The sequence below is a fragment of the Drosophila grimshawi genome, unplaced genomic scaffold (genome assembly GCF_018153295.1).
Source record: "Drosophila grimshawi isolate 15287-2541.00 unplaced genomic scaffold, ASM1815329v1 contig_44, whole genome shotgun sequence".
NCBI lineage: Eukaryota > Metazoa > Arthropoda > Insecta > Diptera > Drosophilidae > Drosophila > Drosophila grimshawi.
In genome coordinates this window covers 17,089,639-17,110,207 of record NW_025063240.1, presented here as the reverse complement: position 1 = coordinate 17,110,207, position 20,569 = coordinate 17,089,639, and the positions used below count along the sequence as shown (strand labels likewise).

At 45.7% G+C, this 20,569-nt stretch overlaps 1 protein-coding gene across 4 annotated transcripts; it reads right to left on the bottom strand.

Annotated features, from left to right (window-relative positions):
- Window positions 1-73: 73 nt before the first annotated feature.
- LOC6556627 (talin-2) lies at window positions 74-20,305 on the bottom strand. Of its 4 annotated transcripts, none has more exons than XM_043215524.1 (16): window positions 20,184-20,305; window positions 13,562-13,805; window positions 13,090-13,488; window positions 12,834-13,025; window positions 12,692-12,770; window positions 12,103-12,606; window positions 11,951-12,039; window positions 11,657-11,745; window positions 11,224-11,340; window positions 6,549-11,139; window positions 6,291-6,481; window positions 3,727-3,843; window positions 3,143-3,658; window positions 2,002-2,673; window positions 1,165-1,790; window positions 74-1,106 (listed from the first exon to the last, which is right to left on the bottom strand). In XM_043215524.1, exons 2-16 carry the CDS (start codon window positions 13,695-13,697, stop codon window positions 848-850), a joined length of 8,577 nt encoding a protein of 2,858 aa, XP_043071459.1. In that variant the 5' UTR covers window positions 13,698-13,805; window positions 20,184-20,305; the 3' UTR covers window positions 74-847. The 4 variants fall into 4 exon arrangements, with proteins under 4 accessions (XP_043071459.1, XP_043071460.1, XP_032598965.1 ...); XM_043215525.1 differs by having other exon boundaries at window positions 74-1,103; XM_032743074.2 differs by lacking the exons at window positions 74-1,106; window positions 1,165-1,790; window positions 2,002-2,673; window positions 3,143-3,658; window positions 3,727-3,843 and adding an exon at window positions 4,402-4,740.
- Window positions 20,306-20,569: the final 264 nt, after the last annotated feature.

Here is a 20,569-nt window from a genome sequence, read left to right as displayed (position 1 = left end):
TGAAAATATTTCTAAAAAGGACTTTTTCGATGACTAAATCTAAGTTCAAAAAGTAATTCTGTTGCTCGTATTGTTAAAATATTGTTTTTATTAATTTACAAAAAATACACAATTAAAATATGCAATTACGTATACACGACGGCTCACATATGTACTCGTATGTATATACAAAACGAAATTACAGAGAAAATAAATCTTTTTTTATATAGAAGAACATAGAACAAGGTTTACGTACATAGATGATTTATGAACTAAACGTTATGTGAACAACAAATTGTTTTTTATCCGCGCACAACTTGACGCTGAATTAACTAAAATGGCGTTAATTATAATTTTTCGTTTTTATATATGTTTTGTATATTTAGTGTTTAGGTGCACGGTAATAAATTGCATTGATCTAACAATAAATCGATGAACCCAAATTGATTTTATATTGTTACGGTTACGGGTTATTGTGCTGTTTTTTGATTTATCTTATGTTTCGTCTGATTAGTACAAATGTGTTGTTTATGCATTATGTTCGGGTTTGATGTATACGTGCCAAAGCGGCGATTTTGACGGATATAGATTGGCAATAAATTGGCAGATTAACACGTACACATAGAAAAAAAGCTCACAACAAAAGAATATACACAAGAATATCTTAAAACAAGAACAGAGAAATCGAAATCGAAATGAAAAGCGATTATTACGTTACAGTTAGGGCGTGTGGGTAATATATAGACATACTAACGCTAGTGGCTAATTATATTTAAATGTTAAATTATTACTATTAGTATGTGTGTAAATGTTAAAAGCACATTTGGCAAACATCTTCATTTCGTTTGGGCTGCAAACACTTTATGCTTTATTCCAGGCGAAAACTGTGCTTCTCCGTTTTCGTTTCCGATCGCGATTCCGTTGTGGTTGTAAACGATTTGCGCTCCATGACGCGCTGTGTCATTGAGGTGAGACGTTCGCTACCCTGATCCACATAGCTAATCTTGCCGCCATCCGTGTTGAGAGTCATCTGCGAGAAGCTCGATTCCAGCGGTTTGACTTGACCCAATTCACTGCCGCCGCTGCTGGTGTTAGCCGACTTGTCAAAGTTTCGCGTCTCGTATCTGCTGAAGAACCCAAAGGTTAGCACAAATTTTGGGAGGAACAGAATAATTATGAACTAACCTGGATGTGTAACCCTCGTAGTTCTGTCCGGGATATGCATTGTTGCCGCTGGTTAACTGCACCACGCCGCCCTGGCCAAAGGTCTTCTCATTCAGATCCTGCACACATGCATCCAGATTGCGATTGCCGGTGGGCTTCTGTGGCGGTGGTGGTGGCACAACTGGTGCTGAACTCTGCGTTTTAAGGCTGGACGTTTCAAAGCTATGCTGCTGGTAATTGGCGTTAGTGGGTGTGCCCGCTCCCATTGTTGTGGTGGTTGTGGTTGTGAAGCCATTGCTGCCCGCACCCGCAACTGGGCTGCCAGGATAGGGGCGTGGCACTGCATTGGCGGTTAGTTTGGGATTAGAGCGAAAACTGTGACTCGATGTCGCAGTTTGCATGTTAGAAATGGTCGTGGACAACGGCGGCGGTGGTGGCGGAAAATCTCCATTTGCATCATCCATATTCGCATAATTTGCAGGCGGTGGTGATACGGCACCCGGATGATGGAAATGCTGTGGCTGTGGGCTTGCATAATTATAATGGTGCTTCTGTTGACTGTTCGGACCGGAGCCAGTATAAAAGCTTGGCGAGCTTGGCAAATCACCCGACTGGGAGCCGTAGTAGACTGCGCCGCGACCCACAATCTGTTAGGGTTAGCATTAGAAAGAGAAACGGAGAATCGGTTGGTTAGAGAGATTAGGGTTAGGAGCAGTTACAGCTACAGCTACACCGACACCAAGTGAGAATTTCATCGGTATTAAATCAATGCCAATTTGTTTTGTTGGTGCAGTCAAAAGCAAATACTAACAACTTAATAAATATTGTTTAAACTTAAGCTAGAAAACCTGTTCATACATTGTTCTGGCTTCGATTGAGTGTGCTGTAGGCGTATTCGGTGTCGCTCTCGTCGGTGGTGAAGCCTTGGGTATTCTTGGCATAGCGTTGCGCCTGTCGCACATGCTTGAGACGCTGACGCGCCTCCTCCAGTTCCTTCTCCTTGCGCAGCACTGCGGAGCGTGCGTTAATCTCCTGCGCCATGCCATCCACCATGGATGTGTTGATCTTCAGCGAGTGCTCCTCCTCATCCTCGAGACCCTGTTGGGCGGCATGCACCAGATTGTCGGTGGATTTGATGACCGCATTGCCGGCTGCCTGCAGGCGACGACCTGCCTCCGAATTGGGATTAGATTTCACCTTGCATGCAATCAGCAATTGTGCCGTGGACGCAGCCACCTGTTTGGCCGTCGAGATGAGCATCTCTTCGGTGCCGACGCCACGCACCAGATTCTGGGCAGCCTCCACCAAACTGTGAGTGGCTGCAGCCACCAGACGTGCAGCCGAAATGAGACCCTCCGACCACTGACCATCATCGGAGCTGGTCAGCGGACGACGGGCCACTTTGCCTTGATCAATGAGCTCCCGCTGAGCGGCATTGGCAGCGCGGACGAGAGCAGCTGAAGCAGCCATAATGCCCTTGGCCGCCTCCAGTATCATCTCATCGAACTTCATGTTCTCATCCAGCTCGATCTGCGGAAGAAGGGATAAATTTAAAATTAATAACAAATTAAGTGAATAAATATAGTTAATTCATATTAAAAAGCAAAACACCATTTTGAGTTAAAGTTAAGTTTTGGTTTGATTTGGTTTGATTTGGTTTGATTTGTTTTTAGTAGAGTTTCAACAATCACAGTAATAATATGTTTGATTCCTGGGTGAACTTTTGAATGTAACAACCAAGAATATCAAACATATCTCACTGGAATCATTAGATGAGTGGGTAGTTGGTTGGTTGGTTGATTGGTTGGATTTTTATTTTATTGGTAGTTTGGGTTGATTCGAGCCAGCTTTACACTTACAGACTAAATGAGTTAGTTGTAATTATGACAACTGAGTTGGAGACGAGCGAGCAGCAGTTGAGAGTTAGTTTCAATTCACCATTCACATTCACCGTTTAAATACTAAATGATTAGAGTCAAATGGGATCGACTCAACTCACCGTAACATCCGCCTGGCGACGTGGTCGCAACGATGCCAACTTCTTGGCCGCTGCATCAATGGAGGCAGCAGCGCCCAGCAGCTCATTCTCGGCAATCACTGTGGGATCCTCGGGATCAATCCAGTCGGAGCCCTTCAGCAGGCGTGCCATGGCCACCAGATCTGTGACGCACTTGGCCACGCGACGAGATAGATGCATGCGATCATCGGCACTGCAATTATGCAGAATGCCGTTGAGCAGCTCCCGATAGGATTCGGCTACAGCTGTGCCAGCTTCCAGAGTGCGTACACGCAGCTCATCGGTCTCAGCACAGTTCCAGGCCACTGCTCGACAAACAATCAGCATATCGGAGATGGCACGACGACCCAAATTCGCAGCCGCCACAATATCAGCCTGCAGATTGGAGGTGCCAGCGGCGACAGCCTTGGCAGTTGCTGCTGTCACATTCATGGTGACGCGTATCAGATCTTCGGGTCCCACCTGAATGTGGCCCACGGGTGGTGGTGTCTGCATCGCCTGCAAAATGAGAGAGGTAATTGATTAATAGTTACGCCAGAGAGTAGGCAACTTAAAGCCAATCTTACGCGTATCTCCTGTGAGATGGCCTCCACAGTGGCTTCCATGGCGCGTGTGCCACGCGTATGCTCATCCTCCACAGCCTTGACGGTCTTCAAGAGCGAGGAAACGTTCAGCACCATTACCTAAATGCAATAACAAAAAAAAGTGTTTTTTGTTTTTGTTTGAGGGGAGCAGAAATGTTTGTTATTAATGTTGAGTTTTTAGTTTAGAAAGTAATTGTTTTATATAGTTAGGAATAACTTAGCAGTAAACTCTAAAAAAGTACGATCTACAAACTAAAAGATCTACAAATATCACGACTACATTACGATGGTTCTGGCACTTTTCGGATCAAACAATTCTAGGTTTCAATATACGAGAATTGAAATTGATAAACACTCGACCAATGATAATATGAATTATATGAATTTTATTTGAGATAATAAACAAATATTGATTAAATTCATTCGAGACAACATTCATTTCTTGGGTACTATAACATTCGATTAAAGGGACAAAAGGAAGAACTTGCAGATGTCATGGAAATAAAGAGTAAATATTGTGTTTTCAAATAAAAGCCTCAATTTTGGAATAGTTACTTAATGCATTTCACTTTTTAGGTTTTTAGAAAACTCTATAAGAAATTCATTGAAAACATTAAATATTACGCTTGAAGAGAAACAAGAACTTCAGTTTGCGAGTGACTACTGTATTCGGAAAAATATATATGCATAGACTCTAATTCCCAGCGCATCTACAAGTTTTACAAAAGTTTTTTCAATATCAAGTTGAAGTGGGAAAAATGTTTGGAATAATGTATTATTTCTTTTTTTGTTTTGCTCGTTGTTTTGTGCAATGATTAATGTAAATGTTTAAAGAAGAATTTCGTCAAGGTTTCCAAATTGGTTGTGTGGCGCCCACTAATGACTCATGATTCCACCATTGCTGGCTGCTGGCTGCTGTTGCTGCTGCTGGCGCAGTGGGTGTGTGTTAGTTTCTGAATGGGCGCTGGCAGCTGATTGGCAAACATCTTGAAGCGTCTGCTTTGTGGTTGTTGTTGTAAACAGTTTTTTTTTTATATATATATGTGGTGTAGTAGATGGTATTTAGATCGATATCGATAACGATAAGTTGCGTATATTCCACAGCGAGCGCAGAAGAGAGCAAAAGAGCGAGTTTTTTTTTTGATTTGAGTTCGATTTGCGTTTTTGTACAGTTCATGAGTTGGTTTTATATATATATTATATATATATATATATTATGTGTGTGTGTGTGTATGGGAAGAGAGAAGAGCAGAGACGACGAACGCGCACAAATTAGCAAAAAAACAGAAACGAAAATATACAAGAATTTATGGATTTTTTTTTTTTTGTTTTTTTTACAATGTGTGTGGGTGAGCAGGGTGGTTCGGTGAATTTGTTTTGGGTGGGTGTCGATGGTATTGGTGGTGGATCGACAAACAGGGGGTGGGAGAGAGCACAGCAAATGCATGCAGAGCAGCAGAGGCAAAAGGGGGGTGATTCGGGTGGATGATTGAACAGAGAACAGAGAGTTAGAGCTGACGGCGCAGGGATGAGTGGTAAAATGTATGCCAAATGTGGTTCTGTGGTGCTCGAAAAAGGCAAATATGTTATTAGGGCTGCTTATACACATGTATTAAGTCAGTATTTGCATATTTTTGTGTGTGTGTGTTGGTTAAACATTGAAAACATTAATAACATTGAAGAGATAAAAACATAAAGCGCCAGCAAAATCAGTAGCAGCAATGAAATCTTCAAAAGAGCAGCGGGAGCAGAGCAGAGCAGCAAGTGATTCAAATTCGAGAGCAACTGCAGCATGAGTTTTTGGGAGGCAACCTGTGTGCATGGAAAACAGCAGCAGCGACAGCAAAGTGGAAGAGTTTAAAGTTATGCGGATTATTTTTCATGGGTTTCTTTCTTTCATCTTATAAGTAAGTGTTTTAAGTGGTTGTTTGATGATGAGTGCCAAAGCCATTTTAAAGTATTTACGAGTATTTTAAGAATGCCACAACAACATTTATGTATGCGAGTGTGTCGGTGTGTTGTGGATAGCTTGAAAATACACACATTAAATTGGGAAAAAGTTCCTTTCAAATGATAAACCATTGAACTCAGTCAAATCTTAAATCTTTAGAATTTGAAAAGCAGAATAAGTATAAATATTTAACTCTGCTTTTGCATGTATAACTCACTAATTAGGAAACCATTCCAAATATTTGCTTTTTTTACATTATTTTTAGAGGTTTGTTAAGGAAAACAGAAGCGTTCTATTGCTAAGAATATTAATGGAAATGATTTCAACTAATCTCTCTTTAAGAACACGTCCAGTCCGTAAGTACCTCAGTTACTATCCCAAAAAAGAACCATTACCACATTAAAATAAGTTACAAGTTGGTGAGGTGTATATACCCGATCTAGAAAATATTACACACTTTTAAAAAAAGAAAGCCACAACAACGAAAGCTTAACAGCAAAAGAGAGTATTAAAAAAAAAACTAGACAGATGAAAAGACTTAAGAAAATTGGGAAAACTGTTTAAAGAAAAGAAGGGGAAGAAATACAAAACATACCCTGGCGCTCTCTTTGAGGCCCTGCATGGAGGGATCGTGTATGGGTTTGCCTGAGGCCAACTTGGTGCAGTTGATCAAATCGCCCAGAGCTGAGGCCACATCCTTGACGGCATTGATGACCATAACCTGCGAATCAGGCTGCGACGAGCCCAGAGAGCAGGCGCCACGCTTGACGGCCTCCGCAAGTTGAGCTGTATTGGGAGCAAGGAACAATATGAATATTAAAGATCCCGGACTATCTATGCGCAGTTGACTCACTTATGGTGGAGACGGCATTTTGTGCAGCATTCGCCAGCTGATCTTGAGTGCCGGCGGCGCCCGTTACGAGCACCTTGGTGTCCTCGACAAGGGCTTTGGCCGTTTGTAAGATGTGCTCGCGATGATCAGCAAAGCTGCCATCGCCATCCGAGTGCAGTGTACCTGCTGTGGCAAACATAATGGTGGTGTCCAAATCCCCAATGATGCCCGAAACGGTGTGGGCAGCATTGATGCAGGCCTGAGTGCCACGGGAGCCAGCCTGCAAGGCAGCCAACACCTGGGCCACCTTCTCAGATACTTCGCGTGTATTGCGAGCAATCTCCTTCTGGGCACTGGCATCGTTGGGACTGGCGCCGCCCGCTGATGACTGGATCATGGAGCTGACGGATCGTCCCAGATCGATGACGGTGCTGCGTATGCGCATCGCCACATCCTGTGAGGTGGTCGTGGTGCTGGCACCCACCGAATCCTGGGTGAGCAGCTGATAGTGTTGGGTCATATCCACGGCAAGTTGGGGCAATGCAGCTGGCTCCACGCTGCTCTTGGCGTTCATCTCATTACTGAGGCGAGCAATCTCCTTGGCGGTGGCCACCATGCGCGTCTGGTAGTCAACAAATGTGTCCGAGTAGGAGGCATTCAGCAGCGACTGACGCTTATCGGTTAGCCGCGTAATGGCCCGATTCACTTGCTCCATGAGGCCAGTGACAATGCCCGTTTCGGCGTTGATCTTCTCCACAGTTTGCTGCAGCTCCTGAATGGCCTCCAGAGTGCCATCGATGGCCTCGTCTAGCCGTGGATGCGCCTGTGTGGCACGTGGATTGCCCGCTGAATCCTTGGCCGCTTGCACCAATGTTGTGGCGCTCTCGACGACCGACTTGGTCTGATTGATCAGCGACATCTGCTGCTGGCTGTGCACAATGTGGGTGCAGGCACCGATGGCACCATTCACCATGGGCACCACATACCGCGAAATCTCACCGACAGCATGTCCCAGCTGCTCGGCATTGTTCTTGCCAGCCACACGAATGGGTTCCAACTTGTCCAACAGCTCGGCAGCAGAGTTCAAAGTTTGGCCACTAAAACCATGCAGATTGTTATCACGTCTCCGGCTCAGGCCTTGAGCGTTGACAGCCAAAGCACAGCCATCCAATTCACGGGTGCAGGTGCCCAGGGTGTGCAGAACCTGTTCACATTGTGCCTGTCCCGGCGCCTTGTCGCGGATGTTGTCCACCAGGCGTTTCACGGACTCCGACACGGGTGTAGAGTGCATGGAGAGTTGTTGCCAAACTGGCGGATTATCCGGTGACAGAGCCAAAGATTTGGCAGCTTTAACCATCTCAACGACACCATCGATGACTCCACGTCCGGCCTGAATAACGGGCTCCTGTGCCTTGCGGCCCTCGGCCGAAATCTTGGCCGGTATGGAGATGAATTCCGGACTGGAGGCATACTGGCTGACAGCCTTGACAGCCTCCAGCAGCGGCTCAACGAGCCTATCCCGGCTACCACCCGTCGGCTGCTCCTCAATGGCCTTGATATCCTGTACCAAATCAGAGGTGGCGGTGGCCACCCGCTTGGCCAGCACAATGAACTCATTCTTGGCCACCGGATTGTTGGTGTTCATGCTCGCCTGTCGGCAAATGGAGCACAGATAGCTCGTGTGCTTGGCAATCACTGTCAAAGCGGAGATCATCTGCGGCTTGCCGGACTGGGAGCTGCTCACGATGTCGCAGTGCTGACGGATACCCTGATAGGCCCACGTCAGCTGCGCCTTATCAATGATGCCTGGCCGGCCGGCCACACTGCTCGGATGCGAGACACCAATCAGATACGCTGCCTGCGAGGAGCTCTCCATGAGTCCCTGAATGGAATCGTTCACATTGTTCACCGACTGGCTAAACTCGACGTGCTGCGACTGTTTGGCATTGTTGATCATCTCGGATATGGCATAGCCCAAATTGCGGGACTTCGATGTCGCCTGCTCCACACAATCAAAGTAGCCCATCTCATTGATCGGCTCGTGCGGATAGTCGAGCATTAGACGCAGTGCCTCAATGTTGCGCATAGCATTGTCGCATTCCTTCTGGCCCGGCGCTGATTGGATGCTGGCATCGACCAGCTGATTGATGCTCTCTGTCACGCTGCGTGCGGCTGCGTGCAACAGATTTTTGGCATTCGGCTGGCCGGGATCGGCAGCAATGGACTTGGCAGTGGAGAGCAGTGAGCACGATTGTGTGGACACATTGCGCAGGCTATCGATCATCTGGGAGCGCACGGGCTCATCCGTCTGCGTTTGCCCGGCCATTTGCATACTGACCGACAACAGATCCCGATAGTTGGCCGCAAAATTTTGGCTGCTATCCGCCAGCAGAGCGGGACTTGCATAGGATTGCACAATCTGTCCGCCGGCGCTGCTCAACTGCTCGGCGACCTGCTTCAACTCCGATTGCAGCTCGGCATAGGGTCGATTCGAGGGTGGGAATTCACTGACCGACAATATCTCGCTGAGATCGCTGACATTACGCAGTGCCGCATCCACCTCCCGTTGTCCGGGTATGCAGTCCACGGTGCGGGAGAGGGCACTCGTCACATCCCGGCCAGCTTGGGTGAGCGCAATCGGATCGGAGACACCCTGCAGTGTGCGTTGCGCCTGCTCGATGAGCTGAGCCGAACTGGTCACCACATCGTCGGCGCAATCAATGATCACTGGATTCTGGGTGGTCGCCGCCACGCCGTGCACACTCTTGGTAAAGTCACCCAATGCCAGGGCAGTGTCTCGTCCAGCTGCGCCTGCATAGCTGCGTTGTCCCTGCAGCACTGAGCTGAGCAACTGGCTCAAGGCAATGCCCACATTCTTGGCCGACTTGCGCAGATCGTCGGCGGTGTTCTCCACCGTATCTCCGGGCAAAGGACGCAGTTGACCCGCCAAAGCAGCCTGGCGTGTATCATCCAGCACATGATGCAGCTTACGCACCGCCTCCAAGGCAGACTCCAACTCCTGTCCGCCGCAAGCATCGCGAGTGCGTTGCGCCACCGAATGCAACTCGGAAACGCTCTGACCGAGGTGTAGAGCGCTCTTCGAGAGCTGCGTTGCCGCCGGTATATCGGTGACGGTGGGCTGCAAAGCACGCGACGATTTGGACACCTGGAGAGCGGGCTCGATAAACTGCTCCGCGGCCTCGATAAGATTGAGCTGCGCATGAGCATCGTCCGGTTGGGCGTGCGTCGTCTTCACAGAGGTGACCAGACGTGGTATGGTGTCCGCGACACGCTTGCAATCCTGCAGCAGCGACTCCTTCGTCTGATGATCCTGACTGTGCTGCACCGCATTCTGGGCAGCCGAGATGCACTGGGTGGCCGCCGTTGCTGCCTGCTTGGAGCAAAACTCCAAGCGCTGAATAAGGTTGCGCTTCATCGCAGGAGTATTGGCAGCGCTGGTGGTAATCTCGCGCAGCTCCTCGGCGGCGCGTCGCAATGCGTTCTGATTGTCCGAGTCGTGGGGATTGGAGGAGCAGAGGCGTGCCGCCTCCACCAGCTTGGTGGTAGCATCGGCCAGCTGCTTGGCTGCCGACAGCAAACGTCGCTGCATATCCGCATCCTCCTGCTGATCGGCCTCACCCTTAATGCTCTGTATAAGCTGGGCAGTTGTTTGGCCCAAGGTGCGGGCATGACGCACCATTTCCTGGGGATCGTTGGTGGACACGAGAATGTCGGTGCCAATGATGACATTCTCGACGGGACTCAGCTCCTGACTGGTGCGATTCGCATGCTCGCGTGTACTCAGCTTCACATGCTCCAGCATCTCCATCAGACTCTTGGACACATCACGTGCCGCATCGAGGAGATCGGCCTTCAGCTTGGGATCATTGCTCGCCTCGTTGCACACCTGGCACAGTGAGTTCACAGCTCGGGCCACATTTCTGGCCGCCGCCTCCAATTGTTCCCGGCAGGCAGCATTGTGTAGAGTGGGTGCAACTACCTTGGCGCATGCCACCAACTGACTGGTGGCCAGGGCACATTGGCTAGCTGCTCCAATGACACGATTGCGTGCCTCATCATCCTCACAGCTGGCGGCAATATTCTTGGCACGCAGCACCAAGGCAGCTGTGGTATTTGCCACCGCCTTGGCCAGGGCGAGGAGCATGTCGTGGAGATCACGACTCTCGGGTGCCTCCTCCTCGGCAATGGTGCTCAGCACGTGAGTGGTGGCTTCACCCACACGGCTGGCCGCATTGATGAGATGCTGTGGCGGTTCCTTGCTCTCCGGCTCGGCAGCCTTGAGTAGATCACTGAAAGCATTGCACAGATTGCGAGCTGCCTCCAGCAATTGATCGCCGTTCGTGTCGTTCTCCATGAGGGCGGCAATTAGACGCACCTCCTTGGTGACCTCGGGTATGGTTTGGGCAATTTGCGATACAGATGCGGAGATGGCTTCCGTATCCACTTCATCCGGATGCGAGGCGGTAATGATCTGAGCGGTCGCAGCGCTCATTGTGGCCACATGCGAGCTTACCGCCTGCTTGGAGGTGTCCAGTGTATTCTCGCGCCATTCGATTGAACGCAAATCGCTGCCCAGCTCCTGAATGGGTGCCTGCACAGAGAGAGAAGAGAGAGAGACAGAGAGATGTGTGCTATAGTAGGGAATTCTCACAGGTTTCTTATAGTTCCAGCTTACCTTGGTGCGCAGCTCCTCGTCGGCGCGTATTAAGACATCCTGACCAGCGGAGATATAACCATGCAGCGCTCGCTGCGGCTCCGTCAGATTCACAGAAGTAATGCGAACTTCATTAGACTATGTGGGAAAAGTCATCAGAGAAGAGTTAATATTATAGAAATTTATCTACATTTTTAAAGTCTGTCTAAAAGACACATACTTTGTGAGACTCTTCATGACCGTTTTCTGAATGTTCGCAGCATGTTAAGAGAATGGATAGAAATTCTTAGTTTGAATTGTCTGGTTATGTTGTAAAGTAATTTGTTGGTGGCTATTTTTAAGAGGTGCAATGGCAAATTAGACTAAATGGCATGAAATGAAGTGTTTAGAGTGTTGAACGAGGGGGGCAAGTTTTGTGTGGCTTTCGAGGGGTCGCTTCCATCCAAAAACTTACCGTTGGCGGCTGATGCGCATGGTTGACCTGGCCGACAAAGGCGCCATACTGCACGGTCTGCACTTCGTTCTGGGTGAAGGTGCGTTCACCTGCACATCGATCCCATCGAGACAGAGAAAAGGCGATTTACAAAAATAAGAAATCAAATAAATTATCAAAAGCGAAAAAGAAAGAATAAAAGCTAAACTAAAATCACAAATCTGTTGGCTTAGCAAATACTAAAAATCGAATCTAATATAGTAAAAAGCTGAAGCTAAAGTGCAACTATCTTAAATAGAAACCAAAAGCACTAACCGTCATAGGGCCGCATTACGCCGGGATGCGCCAAACTTTCCAAGTTGAGCTTCTCCACACGATTCGTTTCGTGTTGCAAGAAGGTGGCCCTGAAGAAGACCATATAAATATATAAGTAAATTCAACAATTGTGTTTTAGCTATTCAACTCACTTGGATGGCGCCACAGACTCCTCCACCATGGTGGATCCCTCGTCACCCTCGATGCCAAAGTGATCCTTGGTGCGTTTCTTCTTCAGTATGATATCGATGTAGCCAGCAATGAGCTGCACAATCTGCTCGGCTTCGGTCGTTTGCACCGAATAGTATTGGTTCGCATAGTCGCCAAAGTCCAGGGTGAACGTATTCGGGGATGCGCCCCAGCGACGCACTGTGGTCAGTGGCCACGAGATTAGAATCTCCTTGGTGCGCTCGTCCAAACGCAGCACAGAGTCTTTGGTAACGCCCAATAGACGCGGCACTAGCTTGTTCTTGCCATTCATCTTCTCCTTGACCAGAAAGAAGGTGACGCCATAAGTGGGCAGCTCCCGAGCCGTCTTCGTATACAGGACTTTGGCATCGATTTCCGATAGTTCCGAGTGCCTTTTGTGCTCCGAAAAGATCTTCTTCTCAATGTTCTTGACACGCACATACGATTGCGGCAAAAAGTCCTTCAGGCTGCAGAAAGGAAGAGATAGAAGTGAGAGGTAGGGCAGTTGATTAATGAACAGTTTAAGAAATACATTTTAGACTGCAGACTTACTCCAAAAAGCCGGGTTTATGCTTGGCCTCGTTATGCGGACCAAATTGTATGTGCACCTGAATGCCAGCGAATTCGCAAGCTGAAAAAAGGAAAGAAAATGTGTCAAATATAAAAGAAAACTGCGGCTTTTAAGGAGACTCACCCTTGTCCTGTGTAACAGGATGTGTGCCATCGAGAATGGCATCTCTGGCCTGCACGTAGAGTAAATTCAACTGGACAGGATCACGAGAGTCAATGTTCTGGTCCGAGAAGAAGAAGCGACGTCGCAACAGCACCGTCTCCGACTCATCGATGCCCTGTTCGCGCAGAGTGCGACCCACATCAACCCAATTCACTGTAAACGATAGACACAAGTTAGACTATCGACCGATAATTGATGCCAGTTGTGGGCTACTTACTTTCATCATCGGTTTTGAGTTTCTTGCGCAAACTTTCCATTTTCGCATCCCGATCCTTTTCCGTAAACTTGCGCTTGAGCGTAAGCGTGCCGAATTTGTTGTCCGGCAAGTTTTCGTTTTGGGCCTCATTATCCTCACGCACGAGGCCATACTCCTCGTGATTGGTAATGCCAATCTTGGTACAGATGACAACCATCAGCTGCGACACGGGCTGCGTATCATCGACCAGTATGGTCTTCACGGCGCCATCCAGCATGCGGACACGTAGAGTGCGCAACTTGCGTCGATACTCGAGCGTATCCTGATTATGCAGTATATAATAGCCCAAGGTGCGACCTGCTTCCAGCCAGACGCCCTGCTGATTCTGATCATCCGAAATGAAGAGGCCATATTCGCTAGCTGCAATGGAATCAGGGTACACATAGATTATATATAGATATATATCTCTGTCTATGAGATAGATATTACTCACGTTGTCCCTGAACGGCTTCGGCAAATTTATCGCGTATAATTTTACAGGCATCGAAGACTGTCGTATTTGGTTGGAATTGTATGGTCTTGGTCACTCGACCACCTTCCAGCTGTATGCGCAGCGATAGTGTGGACATCTTTGACTCTTCTTTTTCTTCTGGCACTGCCTCGTTGTCTGGGTCGTACTAGTCCTAATCGTTTGCTTAAACTTAGTGTTGTATTACGTGTAGAAATTGTAAAAGGCACTGCAAGTGGTAAGTGAAAAATGGAAAGAAAATTTTTTTTAGAGAGCACAGCAGGCGTTATAAACATGAAATAAATGGCTGTTCAAGTGTTACAAATAGCGCACACTGAGCGAAAACTAAAAAAAAACCGAAACCAAAAACCAAAACCACCCCCAAAAACACACACACAAACACAGAGTCAGACAGACACAGCCACAAGAGATAGCCGGATCAGGGCAGTCCGGGCCGTGCCGTACCGTGCAGTGCTGAGTTGGGCTGGGCCGGGTCCGTGTCGGGGGCAGCCACCACCCAAAAAGCAGACAAGCGACAAAGTCGCTCCGCTGCTGCTGATGAAAATCTTCTATACACACACACTCGCATACACATACACACACACAGTCAGCCAAACACACACACACACACAGTCAGCCAAACACACACACAGACACAATCAGAGGGCACTTCAGTTTCGAAATCAAAGCCCAGGCCATTGTAGTAGCTTTGGGGTGACTTGCAGCACTCCCTCTGCTGCTAACACTGCTGCTGCTGCTGCTGCCTCTGCTGCTGCCCACGGAGTCAAAGCTAGTCATTATGCCAAGCAGCGACGCTAACGTTGACAGCGCTGTTTGTTGTTGTTGTTGTTGTTGTTGTTGCTGCTGCTGCTGCCATTTTATGCGACATTAATGCCTGGATTTTTAGCTAAATTCACTTAATGCTCGACTGCTCCCCGGCAACGCTTGTAATTGATTTTTCTTCATCGTCCTTTCGCCCACACGCAGATCGGGGAGCAGGCTGGCAGGCAGGCAGGCAGGCAACAAGGCAGGCAAAGTGTGTCAGCTAAAGCAACCCCCAAGCCGGAACACGATAGCATTATTTTCTTATGTAAAAAAATCGATAATTTGCACAGCTTATGTTTTGGTTGAAGCATCCCCCACACAAACGTTTAGCATGCGGAAGCACTTGAAATATCCGGCAAAAAGTGTCAGTCTCATAAGAGTCTAGGCACACACACACACACACTTATTGTACACATACACTGCACACACACACATTGTTAATAATTTACATTTTGCCAGTTGGCAGTTTGCCGATTGCTCCATATGGCGGCTTTGATTTGTAAGCGGCAACTTGGCTTTTATTTGGCGAACTGATTTTGGATGCACGTCTGCTGGCCACGAAATCTGGCACGTAACTGAAAAAGGTTACCTCAAAATTGGACCAGCCAAGGGGATGCTGCGACGCCAGCGTTGACGCCGACGTCGACGTTGTCAACCACATTTTCGCTGCCTGTCTGCGCCTGGACAAAGAGACAGCGGTGAGACAGAGTCAGAGAGCGAGAGAGAGCAAGAGAGAGCAAGAGAGAGCAAGAGAGCGACGCCTGCGCATTGCGTGCCGAAAGTTTACTCAAAGGGTGCAGCCAGAATGGCAAACAATTTAACCCCAGAGCACGTGTAGAGTTTTCTCTCTCTCTCTCGCTCTCTCTTTTTCTACGTGTGTAGAGTTTACACACCCGGCAAGGCAACTGTTCGCCTGAGTGGCGCCAGCCGGCAAAGTGTTTTGCGTTTTGCGCAGCTTAAGCGGCGCAGCAACAGAAACGGAAGTCACAGGGGCGTAATCTGATCGGAGCTGAAAAACGAACGGCACACGAATCCCTCCTCAGGCAGCAAAGGGAGCGTGCGCAGTGCTTCTTCTTTTTTTTTAGATGATAGATGACGAACTTAGTTTTGTGGTAAAATAGATAAAGGATAGAGTATGACAAACAAGAGATTGGGAATTGAAGATATGTTGAAACTATTTTGGACGATGTCTCGTTCTTTCATTAAAGCTGACAATTTGGCAGCGTTTACATAACAATAAGTCTATTGTAAATTGTATTATTATAAATCAGAAGTTCAAAAAGAGAAATATAATAATGAATTATAACAAAATCTGAATACTTATTTTCAACAATTTTTGACTCTTCAGTTTGAAAACACTATTGAGCTCAAGCTCTACTAAAGTTTAATAATAAATGTGAAAAGAGAACGTTAAATTGAGTTATTGATTTTAAGAAAAGAATGTTAACAATTCCTGTAATTTTCATATATTTATGGGTATAGATTTTCACTTGTTACTTGTCGCTTTGGCAGCTTTGTTGAGTGCGAGTACTCGCATGAAATTCAATACCCATCCATTAATTCAATTAACAGTGTGGCATACAGCAGAAAACGCCGTCGCCCCCTAAATCATAACCTCAAAGTAAACACAGAGAGACTGAGAAAACTGACAGTGTCACACAAAATGGGCAAAAAGGACGAGGGTGCTGAATAAGGATGTAAACTGGGAATGCAGATGGATTTCACAGAGCTAAAAGACAAACAGTTTCAGCTGAATAACAGGCAACTAGGCGACAACTGCACACACATATATATATATATAGATAAATATATATATGACTGATTTCAGAGTCTTGCGAAGCCACAATGATTGGACATATTGCATTACAGCTGACTAAGGTTTCAATTGATGATGCACTTTTATAGTCTTCATTCGGCGCAGCGATGGCTAATAAAATCGCACAACATTAAATTCTTTCGTTAATTATAGTGCGAAAAATAAAAATGGCATCCACTGAGCGGCCAGGAGAATGCAAATGGAACTCCAACTCCAGCCAAATCTAAAGCTGTGACTGTAGCTGGCGGCACGAGCTCTCACTAATTGGCAACCACTTTTCGCTGGGAAGTCACACTGTGCGCCTAATGGATGTAATTTACTGCCAGCCAACTTTTCTATGGGTCTTACTAATTAATTGCCTGGCACTGTGTTTTTTCTTTTCTTTTTTTTTTTTTTGTGGATGCTGTGCAAATGCACTTTGAATGTGGATGCGGAATCCATAAAGTTGTCGCTTGCTGTTGTTGTTAACATCATTGGGGGAAAGTATGGAAATCAATTGGATGGTCTATGATTTCGTAAAACGATTTTTATTGGATTGTTAGACTAATGAAATTGTGTAAAATTATGGTAAGCACTCAGTTTATTGATTTATTAAATGGAGGCAAAGAAATATTTGAGCTGATTTGAGATGGACCTATTATTACTCAGCATATATAGGAAATAGAAGTATCTTTCTGACTTTTTGAAGTTAAGATTGTAAATACGGAAATGCAAACTAAACACAATGCAAAAATAAGTATATTTCTGACTTTTGCGAATCTTTGTAAATCATAAACTTGGAACACACCAAATGTGCCACATAAAAAAGTTATACCAATATTTTTAAAATACTTAAGAAATAATAATGTGTACAAATATATTAACTACTTTATATTATCTTAAAGATTGTATTCAAATCTGTACTTACTCTTCGTACACATTTTAAAACTCATCGAAGAATTGTTTTTCAAATTTACGTACTGCTTTGTTTTTTTACAGATTTTTTTTCGATTATTTTCAGAAAGTTATTCAAAGGCACAAAGACTTATAACGGCTTATGCTTATCAAGGCACACTCGGGTGTTGTGTGTTGGGTGTTTAGTTGTGGTTGTGTTTGGTGTTTCGTGAGTGTTTTTTGTGTTGGTTTAAAATGTTGTAAATGTTTCATTTCATTTTTTTGTTGTTTTTTTTTTTGTGTATCTTTCAAGGCGTACGGGGTGAAGGGATTTTAAAAATCGTTGACTACGACGGCAGCGCACGACGGTCGGGAGGCCGAGGATCGCGATTGGAGCGACTGGACTCCTTCTGGAGGCGACTGCTCGCCGAGCTGAGGCACGTTTGTGGTGTTCTAACGGCGGCACGGAACGCGTCCAGCACGTTTTTGTACAAGAAATTGTACGGAACCGAAATGGGCAATCATAAAAACACAAAGAAAATCCTAACAAGTTGACTGCTTTAAAAGAATCTCTCCTGTTTAAAAAGTAGCTTCAAAAATCGCGACTACTGAGACTGCTTCTCAAATAACAAATAACGTTTAAAATGTGCAGCAAGTTGCTTAAAAACGTGTTTTGTATATTGTATATACGGTTATATATATATATATATCGTTTTGTTTTTTATCGATAAAAACGTGTGTAGAATACTGGTAACAAATTTTCTGACTTTCATCTAAGGCAAATTAGTGGCAGGGTAGTTGTTGAGCCTAAGGTCTAAGAATAACTACGGCATTACTTAGAGCTACAAAATGTTAAAGTTTTCGTTTAAGGCACACGACGACAATGCAGCAAAAAGTAAAAATCGCGAACTTGTTGTTTTATATTTTCGGGTTATTAATATTATTTTAATAAGGCACTTTTGAGCGTTTACTACTAAACTGAAAGGCACGCGAAACAGTAACGAGCAAACAGAACAAGATAAACTTAACAACAACTCTCAATAACACAAGGCACAAAACGGTGTATAAGAAACGCGTGTTGAACTTGAAATTTTTAGCTCCTGCCGCAAGCAAGTTGCTCCTGTTGCAAGCAAGTTGACTGGACTGGGCGATGATGTCAGCGCTGGCGTGTCCTGCCCGATCGGAGGCTAGGCCTAGAATGATGTGCTACGCCGGCGACACATCGTGCGCTTCTGACGCAAACATCATTCATGCCACAAGTCGTAAGCAATATGAAAATCAACTGTCGTCATCCCGTCGACCAAAAACCAACACAAAAAAAAAACAGGATGCTGTGCCGCGCATGCTCCAAAGCCAAACCAGGCCGGCTGAAACCGAACGATGGGCAAGTCCAACACGTGCAAGAGGGATGGGAGCAGCAGCAGAAGCTGCCACAGCAGCAGCAGCAGCATCAGCAGCAGAGATCAACCCACAGGATGGAGGGGGTGGTGTTTGTGTGCGCGAGTGTGTGTTGTAGCACATAGCACTCTGGCTTTTTATATGTATATATTTTTTTTTTTGGGTAACAACAACAAAATCAACCACCAACTGAGCCACCCAATGGGTGGGCCATGGACCACCAATGGCTGCCTGCGTCTCGCTGCTTATGTACAACAGCAACAACAACAATAACAAAAGTAGCTATTGTTGTTTGCCCAAGTTGTCTAAATGGGTGCTTGCTGTTCCTTTTTTTTTTTTGAATAATGTATAATGTGCGCCAAATTTGACTAAAATCTTTGCGACTTATATCTTATTTGGTCAAATGGTTTGATATTTTTAATTAGCCAAGCTGGCAACGTTTGGGCATTGATTAATTACAGCAGCCAGGAAGCGAAAGATTAAGTATACGCCTGAAAGTATGCACGGCACCGGCGAAATCAACTAGACAAGTTAGCAACTTGTACAAACGCCCTCGGCAACACAGTATTTGCAGCCCCTTTTAAGCCAAGTCAAGACAGCGAACGCTGCCGCCATGAAAAAACTCAACTGGCGCGACTTTCAGGCGCCACAGACTCCATTTTGTCTGGCCACATAAAGTGTGTGTGTGTGTGTGTGTGTGTGTGTGTGTGTGTGTGTGTGTGTGTGTGCGTGTGTGCTGCTGTGCGAGTGTATGTGTGTGTGTTGGCGCGTGTGCGTAGGAGTCCTGCGCCAAAAGGAATCTGCACAGCTAAACACTCTGCTTGTCTCGGTCTCGGTCACAATTCACTTCAGTCAGCACAAAGCAAACTTTTTTATGCTCGCACCTACAAGAAATCACAAACAGGATATGCAAGACTAGCACACACACACACACACACACCATAGATAAACTCAAGCTATGTTTATATATAGTTTCTAGTTCTAGGGTATGTGCAAGTCGCGCATTTCTCGGTGTCTCCTCCCACTGACTGCTCAGTGTGTGGGCGGGTTGCTTGTTTGCTTGTGGCAAGGATAAGAAAATGTCATGAAGCTGAGCGCCAATGTGGAGCCTTTTATGTAATTTCAACAATTTTTATTTGTGTTGAGCAAAAAAAAAAACATGAATAAATATAAAATGCTGTGTGTAGGGACTCGTATAAATAGGCAGAGGCAAAGAGACGGCGACATCAAAATTACGAATCCATAAAAACCACTGAGCACTGCCTATGGGGTCAATGTGATTACAAGTTCTCTGGCAGGCATTCGAATCGCTGATTAAGCCCAAACCAAAGCACAGAGACTATCAAATCAAGGAAGCACTCCTCAAATGATAAATATGAATATACCCGGCATATATACATATTCGAATGCGTTTTATTGGCGAAGGGTATTCAAAGTTAGACAGTCGTTAAGCCAAACTAAACGACTTCTTAGGTAGTTTAACTAGGCAATCAAAAGAAAAGCGTCGTAAAATTTTTAAGATTGCTTCATTTGCTATGGTTTTCTATTTTTTTTTTATTTATAGGGTCAGCTTTTTCAGTAGTCAGCTCAAAGGAATGTTTATAAACTTGTTCTCTAAACGATTAGAACAACAAAAAAGCGCTTGAATCATTGCTTAATTGAGGGATTTGTGGTATTTTTAATTTTTGTACTCACCTTTATAAATAGTGCCAGGTTAGAAGAGAATCAGTTACAGTTGGGTTTAGTAGAAAAAATGATGTTGTTATGCGTTTTTTAATATTCTTTTTTTGTAGAAAGTTTCGTGCTAATTGTTGTCGTTGTTGCGTTTACTTCGTTGATGTTGTTGTTGTTTGTTGTTGTTGTTCTTCTTCTTGTTGCGTTTGTCGTTTAAATATTTGTTTAAGAAATCTGTAAATACAAAGTGTGTAAAAGGCATAAGTGCGATGTTCGAGTACTTTGTAATATATAAAAATTTCAACAACACTTGGGGCAAAAAATATGCACTCGACTTTGTTTGCTGTGCGGTGCTGTGCTGAAGTTGCCACAGTGGCAGCAACATCAAAAGATGCACTCTGAAAACT